At 32.9% G+C, this 12,828-nt stretch overlaps 1 protein-coding gene and 1 long non-coding RNA gene across 2 annotated transcripts in view; both read left to right on the top strand.

Annotated features, from left to right (window-relative positions):
- The first annotated feature begins 1,893 nt into the window (after positions 1-1,893).
- The window catches only part of LOC112325292 (uncharacterized), a 35,791-nt gene continuing 24,856 nt past the window's right edge, over positions 1,894-12,828 (top strand). Inside the window, exon 1 of the long non-coding RNA XR_008058240.1 lies at positions 1,894-2,163. This is a non-coding gene — a long non-coding RNA (uncharacterized LOC112325292). The remainder of the gene's footprint in view (positions 2,164-12,828) is intronic.
- LOC18108605 (UPF0481 protein At3g47200) lies at positions 7,117-9,135 on the top strand. The gene is made up of 2 exons (XM_006371549.3): positions 7,117-7,316; positions 7,601-9,135. The coding sequence occupies exon 2, from the start codon at positions 7,622-7,624 to the stop codon at positions 8,921-8,923; it is 1,302 nt and encodes a 433-aa protein (XP_006371611.1). The 5' UTR covers positions 7,117-7,316; positions 7,601-7,621; the 3' UTR covers positions 8,924-9,135.

Raw genomic sequence — 12,828 nt, 5'->3', positions numbered from 1 at the left:
AAAGTCAATTTGATCAAAGAATTGGAAGAATCGATAAGTTTCAGGATTTAATTAATCTTGGAATTAATTTAATTAATGAAATCAGGAGTTTAATGGAAGAAGTAACAAGTTTGGGGCTGATTTAGGTTGAAATTGCAAGACATTAAAGTACAAGGACCAGAATGAATAGATGATAATATCATAATGGGGTTAATTGATTTTTTCAGAAATAATTTTAAAAGCATTAAAAATTAAAAAGTCAATTAAGAATTGAATTGCTGAACCTGCAGCAAAACCTTTCGGGTCACGTCTCCTACCAGCTGCCCACCTCACCCCCATGATGCCATCTCCAAATGCCAATATGTCGTGACCAACAGTCTTGCAATGGCAGGACTGTTGGTCCTTGTTTTTTCTCATAACAAAGACGAACATGCCTCATTATCTTGAGGCACGAACGCACGGCATTCTCTAGCTTTATAAAAGCCAGAGAAAGGCCAGAAGAGTGGGGAGGACGAACGAACGAGAAGAAGAGGACAAGAGTGGAGGAACGAACAAAGAAAACCAGGAAGACAGAAAAAACGAACAGAGACTCAGAAGCGAAAACAAAGACAGAAAGAAAGACAAGAGAGGACGAAGAAGAAAAACACACAGGACAAACAAGAAACAGGGAGCAGAGGAGAAAGGCAGAAGGGGAGAGACCGAGAGAGAATTAAAAGAAGTAAGACCAGAAGAGAAGCGCACGAAAAACAGAAGTACAGGGAAGAAAGTAGCTTTGGCCAGCCAGTACACCTTCGCCATCGTCTTCGTCCCCAAGCACCAGAAAAACATAGAGGACAAACAAGAAACAGAGAGCAGAGGACAGAGGCAAAAGGGGAGAGAACCCAGAGACAAAAGAAGCAAGACCAGAAGAGAAGCGCACGAAAAACAGAAGTAGAGGGAAGAGAGCAGCTTTAGCCTGCCAGTACACCTTCGCCATCATCTTCGCCCCCAAGCACCATGTAAGCTCCGTACGTTTTCCCCTCCCCTTACATTTTAATCACCCTTTGACTATAGCAAGCGTGCGTGAACAATTCACGCATGCCTGCGAGTAAAAGTCGGTCGGTTACTGGTATGGGCTAGTAATTAGGCTGTGCTGTTTAAGTCCAACCCAGCCCAAATAACTAGACTACATCCAGCTAAAAAAATAAAATAAAGAGCAGCTGAAGCTGGGCTGGGCTTGGATCTCAAGCTCAACCAACCCAATTTGTTTTGGACCAAGGATGTGTTTGGCAAAACACATCTTTATTTTTTTCTCTTTTATTTTATCTTTTTTATTTTGATATCTAGTCAAACAAATTTTTTTGGATATCAAAAAATTTTAAAACAAGTTGTGGACCCTTTTAAATTTATTTGTGGCTCCCTCACGCTTTGTTTTTAATGATTTCATTGTATATTTAATTTGTAAATTTTTACTGTAAAATGTGAATATGATATGCGATACATATGTCTTTTTTTCCATAAAAAATAACAATAAAAAAAATATATATGTTTTACTTTCAATTCAAATTTAACTAGTTTATTTATTGGCGTCAAAGTCAAGAATAATATGTTTTTTTGTGTTATGTAATATTTACCAACACTAAAGTTTGAAGTATTTATATTCGAATATTCATTAGTGCTAGAGACACAAATATTACAAATAAGTTATCGGTAGCATAATACAACAAACTCTTAGCAACTTAAAATAAAACCAATAATACAACTATTTTAAATAAAATATTTAAAAAATAATAATATCTTTTATTTTGCATAACTAATTTCATATCACAAAATCTTTATTAACCAGCTAATATTCAAGGTGACCATAACAACTTCTTTAGTTAGAACTTTCTCCTAATAAAATGTCAATTACCTGTTTTTTTTCATAATTGAACTTTTAAAGTTCGCCGCGATCTCGGTTGCAACAAAAGACGGCTTTCCTGTTTACACTACAAAGAAGGTTATGTCTCGCTAAATTAACTCATAATTAAAAATAAAAAACCTTAGGCCACAAGCTACGAAGCACCAAACCAAAAATAAAATACAAATAATCAATATGAATATATGACAATTAGCTCTTTTGTTTATTGAAGGCAAGAGGCCCTTTTCCTTAATTGAAGCATCATTTAATTTGTAGTTGATTTCTTGTGCTTTTGTCAGTTGTGAGTTCCGGTCGCCATTAGACTCTTAGCTCTAAACCAAAATTACTGCGATCCCTTGTGGATGACATTGGTTGATTTATGGCCCATCTGCAGTGGCACAAAAGCAATGTATTATAGAGGGGATTAATTAATATATCGGCTGAGTATCCGAGAGAGACATTAAACAACACGTACAGCAGCAATATTTCCTGAATGGTAGAGGGCGGCAAGTACACTTTGCCAACAAAAATCCTTTACATCATTATGGCAGGAACGATGTGTATATATTCCCTTTCTGCTTATAATTAAATAGTTAAGTTTGATAATTTCATCTTCAACTCGCTGCAACTAATGGCAGAAAGTTAATACAGACACAACGCCCATCAAAACCTAATGCATCAAGTCTTGGTTTAAAACACAAATTCTTGTTAGCAAAAATTGCTAGGATTTTTAAATGTTTTTGTTTGGAAATGGGCATTTTGTTAGCAGCTGTTGCGAAGGTTGAGATGGCGGCTGTTTTGAAGGTTGAGATGCATTGTTGTTCATCGACTCTTTGTTGGGAAACGTATCCCATAAGAATGGGAATACGTCTGCTTTTTCTCTCTGATGATCAGGGGTTACAGATGGTTGAATTTCTGATGTTGATGGCAGTGGCAGCAGCTGTTGTGAAGGTTGACATGGCGGCTGTTTTGAAGGTTGAGATGCATTGTTGTTCATCGACTCTTGGTTATTACGCTTATCCCGGAAGGTTGAGAATATGTCTGGTTTTTTTCCCTGATGATCAGGGGTTACAGATGGTTGAATTTGTGATGTTGGAGACAGTGGCGGCAGCTGTTGTGAAGGTTGGGATGGCGGCTGCTGTGAAGGTTGGGATGGCGGCTGTTGTGAAGGTTGAGATGCATTGTTGTTCATCGACTCTTTGTTATTACGCTTATCCCGGAAGGAATTGGGTGGAAGAGGAGGAAAGCCTCGTGGAGACTCGATAGCATAATTTTTATATGGAAGCTTCCTAACAAAATTATCATGGTACTGGGAAGACACTTTGATCTTGAAGATGGATTATTGTTATACCAATTTTTGTTAGGAGCGTTATTGGCAGCACCGTCGCGCACCATTATGACCACGTCCACGTCTCGATGGCTTTCTTCCTTCTCGTCCCTGTAAAACAAGCCTCTTATAGTACAAACTTGAGAAAGATGGACTTCTTTTTTCTTTTTCTTTTTTCATTTACTGGGTCAAATGACCATTCCCTTAAAAAAGTATTTTTTTGTAGAATTTAATTAGTTCTTACCTAATGAAAAAATAATAATTTTCAGAAATAAATAAATAAAAATCTGTCATACATTTTAGTATACAATTACTTAAAAAGATATTATTAGAACATGTAGTTTACTTTAAAAAATCATCGTAACTTTCTTCGTTTTTCTTCTTTGCTCGTAGACTTTTGGCAATATTTATCGGATTTTCTCGAATACAAGGGAACCATCATCCAAACTATTAGTTTTAGTGATTTTTTCATGAAAACATTGTTGTTCCCTCCATGATTTGGTTACTGCAAACCATAGTTATCAAACCTGATTTTGAAGTTGACCCGATCAAGAAGCCGAGTCTCGGGTTATACAGGTTGACCCGGGTCAATCTGAATCAACATGGAAAAATTAAAAAAAAATATTTGAAGTTTTAATATTTCATATAAAAAATTAAGAAACAATCCATGTGAATATGAGCTGTATATGTTATAAATAATGAAGTTTAAAAGATTATTTTAAAAGGTTTTTTAATCCACATTGAAAAGATACTATATTATCCTTTTAAGTTGAAGTATTTAAACCAAAAAGATTTTTTATCCTACATTGAAAAAACATAAATTTTTTCTTGTGAACATGAAATATATATACTAAAGGGCTTCAAATTCCACATTGAAAAAAATAATTTTTATCTTGTGAACAGAGAGTATATATACTAAAGAGTTTCAAATCTCATATTAGAAAAATAAAATATTCTTCTAGTATTTATATAATGAACTTTGAAAAAGGTTAATAACAAACTAAAAATTATATAAAAAAGAGTCTTTAAATAGGAGAAAAAACACATTTAAAAAAAAAAGGTCTTTACTGGAATTTGCCGGGTCGCCCGGATCACGGGTCAACCCACCAGGTTTGATAACTATGCTACAAACACATATAGAATATATAAATTGATACATAAAAAAGATTCAAACGAACAAATTTGTAAACAGAATATGACCTTGAACAAATTTAGAAATATTGACTCAATCTCTAAATAATAAGCTAACCAAAAGAAGAATAGAAATCCTCCTAAATTAATATTTCATAAATAAACATTAATTCTAAAGTAATGAAACTTGAAATATATATATATATATATATATATATATATATATATATATATAATCTCGATAAATTAATAATTTTGATTAAATAATATTTAATGTCTAAATTAATTAATAATTTTTTATAGTCCAAAGAGTATTAATTTATAGATATTTAACTGTATTATTTTTTATGATGTTGAATCTGTGGTTAAAGTCTCCATCATTGCCAATTCCTCTTTTCTATGATTTTTCTCACAATAGAAAACCAAACAAACTTCTCTCCACTTGCAAGGAGTCCAGCCAGAGTATCATATTTTAAATAAAATTGGTTTTTCTTCAACTTTACTTTGTCCCTATTGTTTTTAAAGTATCATATTTGATATACTTAAGTCATGACACAAAAACCCTGTAATTTGATCCAATTATTGATGCACACACAAACTAAAAACAACAGACAAACATTAAACACAAAACTTTAATGAGAAGGAGTTGTAGATGTGAACTTTAAATTCATAACTTTATTCTTTTTATCATAACATATTTTTAGGTTATTCTCTCAAATTTTCCTTCCAAAATAAAAATAAAAAAAATAAAATAATAATAACAAGAAGACTGACAATTAACTTCACAAAAACAAGCTGGGGAGGATTTCAAATATGTGAAAAAATCAAGCCGGAAATTTTTGACGAAGTCAAGAGCCTAATCATACCCTATTGTACCAAAGACTGAGGAGACAATGCATATTTAAAATCAAATTAAATGATTATTAGATGAATCTGTATAAAAACTAAGTCTAATGATGCAATTAGATTTTTAATATACCAATTTGATTTAATCATAGGAAGAAAATAAAAGTTTAATTATATTTAAGAATTAATTTGGGTCCAATTAAAGGATTTAATTAGATGCAGAGACTTAATTATACTTTAAATAGGTCAAATTAATTTTATTATGGACTTAATTGATGAAACATTAAGTTTGGAAGTTCAATTGAGAAGATTGAAATTTTAGAGGACCAAATATAATTTTTACAAAGTCAATTAACTGTAATCAGGGGTAAAATTACAAGAAAATCAAAGTTTAGGGTCAATTGAGAGCTAAATTGAAGAAATTCACAGTCAATAACTTTTTTAAAAAGACGCTAAACTTTAGGGATCTAATTTGGTTGGAGACAAGGGTGAAATTAAAGACAATTGAAAGTTTAATAGTCAAATGATGGTCAATTTGCATAAATCCAAAATCAATGACCACAATAAAAAAGACGCTGAAATTCAGGGTTGATATTGAAATTAGGCAAGGGCAAAATTATATAAAATTAAAAGTTTGAAGTCAATTAGGGATGTAATTAAAAAAATCAAAAGTCTTAGGACTAAATTAAACTTCAACCAAATTCCTAAATTAAAACCTTAAAGCCAAAACGATGTTGTTATTTGAGCTTGATCCAACAGTCGAATAAAAAATTATGATTTTTTTAAGCCGTCATTATGATTTGGAGTGACCAGACCATCTTTTTTCATTGGTCTATAAATGAAACTACTATGCCCTTCAAATAATCTGTTTGGGGTAAATCCTCATCTAGTTGTGATAGATTCACACCTAACTACTCAGAATTATCTGTTATCTCAAGACTGATTGCGTCCATTACTCATGTTGAATTCAAGATGTTTTTTTTTATATAAACATTGAGTTATGATCTATTATACAATTAAAAAAAATGTTGTTAGAGAGGAAATGCAAGAGTGTTGAGAATGCAAAACTACTTGATCTTTAGATATATCAAAGCTTTAGCAATGATAAAACGACTTTGAACTTTTGTTAAATACAAATTAAGGAAAAACAAAAAAAATCTTCTGTCTTATATATTATAGACATATAAGATCCATATTTACTTGTCGGAGTTATTATAGATTGTTTAATGTTGTAGATCATGGTGTAAAACTTTCTATATATGTTACTCAAATTCTTTATTTCTTCTAGAATAAATAAATGTCAACTAATATTGAAGGAGTTATTGATCGATGACTTAAGTAATAGAGGGCTGACATTAAAAAATTAATGATGTAGAGGGACTTAATTAACTATTATACCAATAAAGGGACTAATTAAAACATATTTTAATAGTTCAGGGATAAATGACATCCTTAACACCCTTTATTCATCTTTTGAATCTTAACATGATGAGACCATATATAAAAGCGTGGAGTAAACTTCTCCTTGTGTGGAATTCTTCCCCAACTTTATAACCTTGTCAAGAAATTTTATGGTATTTCAATTCTAATTATTAATACATATTTACAATATAATAGAGATAGAGCGAAAGATACACAAAAAGGAAAAAGAAAAAAGCGAGACATGTATAAGGGAGTTAAAAATTATTTTTTTAATAAATGAGAGAATTTTTATTATTTTTTAGTAAATCCAAGCATGATTTTCTCTTACTATTTTATTTTTTTTATTAATATAGGTGTTCGGGTCAACTTTAAAGTTAACAATCATATAAATCTCTAGTAATTTTAAAAGAATTTAAACTTTTAATTATTAAAAAATAAATTCAAAATCTGACGAATTCCACTACTTCTCAGAAGCCTTCTTTTGATTGACAACATGTTATTAGTTATAGCATAATTGACAACATGTTGTCAACCAATCCTTTCCGGTATTTTTTAATATCCTTCTTTTAACCTCTACTTTCTTGGCGAGATTGAGAGAACCAACAGCTGAGCTAGCCACCTCACTTTTTGCTAACTAGTTTACAACGACGGGGTGAGAAAGTGGTTGTACTGGCCTCAGCATATTATTCCAAGTGCCGAGCCTGTTCATCCTGCAATCGTGCAGCTGTATTGGTTATTCCCGCCACTCTTTCTTCAATGCTTGATGTCCTCTGTGATTTTCTGATTGAAGTTGCTGACATAGAGATTATTTACTTGGCTCTATTTTCATATCTAACTAAGAAGAATTAGCCGTTCTTGGGCATTTCTGTTCGAGTTTCTTGTTTCTTCTTAACCGGCTTGTTCCTTTTTATTTTTTTCGTTTGTAATATTTTATTCTGAATTATCAAAGAAGACTTCTCCATTAAACACACAAGATTGTGGTTAGAAATCTAAAATTTAAGTTCATTCTTTTCCAGGTTTCAATCAATTTGTAAGAAATGGCGGGAGCAAATCCAACTGATCAACAAGAAGGCGGTCAATGGCTGATTAACATCAAAACGCACTTTGCAGACTTAACTCCACTGTCCACAGGTTGGAGCATTTGCAAGGTTCCACGTAAGCTTCGGGATATGAATGCTGGTGCATACAATCCTCAAATTATCTCCATTGGTCCTCTTCACGATGGAACAGACGTCAATGTGCTGGACATGGAGAAACACAAATGGCACTATGCTCTATCCTTACTTGAACGAACACGTGATGCAGAAAAGACATTAGATGAATGTGGCGAGACCATTCTAAGAAATCATGATGCACTTGTTCGAGCATACTACCCAGGGTCAATTAAACGTGTTTATTCTAATACTGATTTTGCTAAAATGTTATTATTCGATGGTTGCTTTATCCTTGAACTTTTTTTAAGGTTTTCCAGTGATGATGCGAAAAGGCAATATGATCCCATCTTCACGACTTCTTGGATGATCTCAACCCTCCAACGTGATTTGGCGTTGCTAGAAAATCAGATTCCATTTTTTGTTCTTACGGAACTGTACAAACATATAGTGAGGCATACTGCTACGGATCAACCGCGGCTCGTGGAGCTGGCTCTTCGTTTCTTCAGACCAGAGTTGAATACCAATGAAGGAATAGGTGCCGTAATCAGTGGTGGGAATTTCTGTCATTTGCTTGGTCTCTTACACACAAGCTACCTACCCTCTTCTCTGAGAGTAGATCAAAGAGGCGGGGCAGGGCCATGGAAACTATTATCTTGTGCAACAGAACTTTGTGCGGCTGGAATCAAGTTCCAAAAGGATACAACAAAACATCAACTGGATTTGTGTTTCGAAAATGGTGTTTTCAAAATCCCACCATTGCAAATCCACGACTCAACAGATTCACTCTTCCGGAACCTCATTGCTTTTGAGCAAAGCGTGCAAGGTTGTAGACAATACATGACGTCTTATGCATTACTTATGGATCGTCTTGTTGATACATCAAGTGATGTCGAATTACTTGCGAAAAAGAGAATCATACAAAATGATTTAGGTGGCTATGAAGATGTTACGGATCTGTTTAACAACATTTGCAAGCAGGTAGTTGTGCGAGAATTTAATTTTACCCAATTATGCGAACAAGTGGATGCGTACTATAACAAAAGCTGGCATGGATACAAGGCATCTTTGAAACAAGACTATTTCAAAAACCCATGGACAATTATATCTTTCATTGCTGCGATTGTACTTCTCTCGCTTACTACGTTACAAACCATATACTCGGTGATTTCCTATTATCATAACTAGCTAGCTGATCTTGTTGCATGCAAGTATGGCTAATTCGTGGCTAGCTCCACGTTGTACTCCTTTCGATTTCTCCTTCTGAACTTCAAATTTGTTTCATTAGCCTCTAATTCTCTGTATGTGGTGTTCGTTAGCCTTGTTTTTAAGTTTGAATGAAATATTTTTACCCAAGAAATATTAAATCTAAGTGGTAGATTTCGCTTTCTTTTCCTTAATTATTATGTATTTATCTAAGGGGCTCCTTCGATATTCTTGTTAATATATACGGGCGTCTTCTTATGGCAGAAAAATCAATGATTGACATGGTGAGTCTAGTCAACCTAACCACCGTAGTTACCAAGAAGTTTTTATTTTATGGTTACATTTTAAGATTGGTTTTTAATTGAATTAAAGTTAACTAAGATAATTAAATAAGTTAATTGACATTGTATTTAGTGTCGTTAATAGTAATAATTAAAGTATTATCTATTTGATAAAAGGGTATTAGGACTACTTTTTAGCATGACTGATGTTTTTTAGCATCCTAAGTTTTTATTTTTAAAAAATTATTTTGTAATAAACATTATATTAATTTGTAATAAACATTATTTACCTTCAAAATTTCCTTTAATATTTTTTTTGAAACAAATTCAGTTTGTAATGAATATTATTTAACTTTGATTTTTTTTTTTTTGATGTTCAATATAAATTTTATTTGCATAATTGGTTTGTATTACCATTAATTTATATAGTTTTATATTATATATTCTAAATAATTTTTTAAAAACAAAATTAGAAAAAAAACTATTACCAAGGGTTTTACCGACGAAATAAATCCGTCGGCATCTGATAGTAGCATTCCCGACGCATTTACAGACGGATATATTCGGTCGGTATTTTAAACACTCACCGACAGCCTTACCGACGGACTTAATCCGTCGGCATTTGACAGTAGCTGCAACACTTACCGGCGACTTTACAGACGGATATATTCGGTTGGTATTTACCGATAGATTTACCGACGGTTTTTATCCGTCGGTATATCACGATATCACCGACGGAATAAAAATCCGTCAGTATATTTCAAGCGGGAATCTTTTTTTTTTTTGGCGCGCAAATTCCGTCTGTAAAACCATCGGCAAATGGTTTTTTTGTTTTGCCGACCGATATAGCATAGCGATGGAATGGGGAATCACCGATGAAGGGAAAGGCGACGGACATAATCCGTCGGTGAGGACGTCGGTAAATAAATCACCGACGAACTTCTAATCACACACAGACGGAATGTGTCCGTCGGTAAAACTGTGAAATCTTGTAGTGTATTATTATGTGTTGTAATCATCCTTGAAATTCTTAATATAATTATTTATGTTATAAATATTATTATTTTTATTATAATTAATATTATTAATAAAAGAATTAATAAATTTGAAAAAATATTATTATTAATATTAAAAAATATATAATTTTTTTATTATAAATTTTACAATAATTTTTATTAAAATAAAAAATGAGTTTGCCACGTAGCACGGGTATCCATCTAGTTGTTTTCTAAAACTGTTGAATTTCAATGTAATCAGAAACTGTTTTCTAAAACTGTTGAATTTCAAATAAAAAACCTCACCATACATGCCTCCCCTATCTCAAACCCTAAAACTCCAACCTTCCCAAAACCAAAATCAAAAACCTTTACACCGATCTGCTCTCAAGCTATAGAAATAGTATATTTTTGTTTGTGTCCCCCTTAACTTAATCATGGCTTTGCCTACGAGAGTGGTCACCAAGTGATGTAGTTTGTCTTATATGTCCACTTTTTTAATTTTTCTTTCTTTCCATTAAATTGAGTAGTTTGCAGTGATGTATGTTGAATCCTTTCTAATTTACCAACACTAAGTTCACATGCCAATTTTGACTTGAGAGACACTTTTTTATGAATAAAAGGTGGCTTATTGAAGAATACTTAGTAAAATATAAATTTATTATCTATTTGATAAAGGGGTATTAGGACTTTTTAGCATGACTGATGTGCTTTTATGCCAGGTTTTAGGTATGCTTAGGATGTTTTTAGCATGACTGATATGCTTTTTAGCATTTTAAGTTTTTATTTTTTTAAAATTATTTTCAAGATCATCACAATAAAATTATTTAAAAATATCTAAAATAATTATTTTTAAAAAATTAAACGTGACTGATTGTTTTGAATCCTTCTTGCTTTTAACCGATGACAACCTAAACAGACGAAAATGACCTCCTCCTTCCTTCACCTCAATTGAGAGACAAATGAAGCCATAGTCAATAAAACTAGAATACGAAAGAAAGGTTTTTAATGAATCTTCAGTACATGAAACAACAATTATCTCGACTGCTTATATTAACCTACGCTGAATATATTTAAGCCACAAGTCCCAAACTTCTTTTATTACCACAAAAAATAAAAAATTATAGCATTCTTAGTACGCCCAATAAAACCTTCAGCAACCATAAAATCAGATCTTATTGCATAACTCTGAGCCAGAGGATACAAATTCAAAGACAAAGGCGATACAAGAAACAGAATCAAATTTGCCCCAACGCCAAGAGAAAGGAAATATCAACCACCCCTTCTTGCTAGTCTACGTACACTGTCACCACCTATACTAAAAATAAAACACAGTTAGGTGGTGGCCCAGTGGTAAGAGCTTGGGACCAAGAGGTTTGCTCCCTCTGTGGTCTCAGGTTCGAGCCATGTGGTTGCTCATATGATGGCCACTGGAGGCTTACATGGTCGTTAACTTCAGGGCCCGTGAGATTAGTCGAGGTGCGCGCAAGCTGGCCCGGACACCCACGTTAAACTAAAAAAAAAAAAAAACACAGTTAGGTATTAATTAGGTGAACCATACACTCATTTGTATGCTAAAAAATAAAAACAAGTTAAGTTATATCCACATTAGGTTGGATCCTAATCAAACTAGGTTAAAACCCATCTTAATTAGATTAGAGGATTCATAGTATAATATATGTTGAGCGGTGATACTTTTATCAAAGAACCATCTTAATTCAAAAACTTAAACTGAGGTTTTAAGATATCATTTATATTATTCTCTAACACATTCCTTCAAGTGAAAGTCATTTGGGTTTGAAAATTACACAGACTCACATTACTTAATGCTTAATTTTCACAACCGAGTCCACACCCTTAAGATGACTAGAAAGTATATTTGAGGATGAAAGGATCAGATTGATAATGAGTGTCTTTATGTTCAAGAGCAGCTGCAATTCACGAAGAAGGCCAAGCTACTTCAAAAATTGAACTTTCCACGAAGGTTGTCAGTCAAATTTAAATTTTAGACTTTGGAAAAAATATTAATTTAAAAATGAAAACAAAAATTCTATCCTAGAGTCTTCTCTTCCGCGGATGACGAGGTCTTGAGGCAATGCGAAACACGTTGAACTTGGGCTCTGTAGACAAAAAAGCACCGAAACCAGTGAGAGGAAAAAGAAAAGGACCAGACTTGTGTTCTTCGTCTTTCGCTCTTATTTTTGTCCAAGTTCATTCATACTTTCCACCGTGTGAACATGCTGGCAAAGGCTACGTACGAGACAAGATAAGAAATCAAATCAGTCCAGAAATTATTTGCTAAAGGCAGTGGAAAAAGATTCAAAAGCAGCTGCCAGCCAAGCAAATGCCAAATCACTGGTAAAGTTAACCGATCAGAAATATTTGTGGGACCAAGGAATCTTTGCACGGTCTAATTATGGGACCATACCATGTAGCATTCAAGAGTCAATTTTTTTTTGGTCGTAAAGTTTTTTGAAATATAGCTAGAAAAGATAAAAATATTTAATATTGATAATTTTCTCTTTCCTTTCAAATATGGCAAATCACTGGTAAAGTTTTTTGAAATATGGCATTAAAAATATTTTTTTTTGATAATTTTCTCTTTCCTTTC

This window comes from Populus trichocarpa, chromosome 19, assembly GCF_000002775.5.
Source record: "Populus trichocarpa isolate Nisqually-1 chromosome 19, P.trichocarpa_v4.1, whole genome shotgun sequence".
Classification (NCBI taxonomy): domain Eukaryota; kingdom Viridiplantae; phylum Streptophyta; class Magnoliopsida; order Malpighiales; family Salicaceae; genus Populus; species Populus trichocarpa.
The sequence above is the reverse complement of the archived record's forward strand: the minus strand, read 5'-3'. Positions and strand labels throughout refer to the sequence as shown.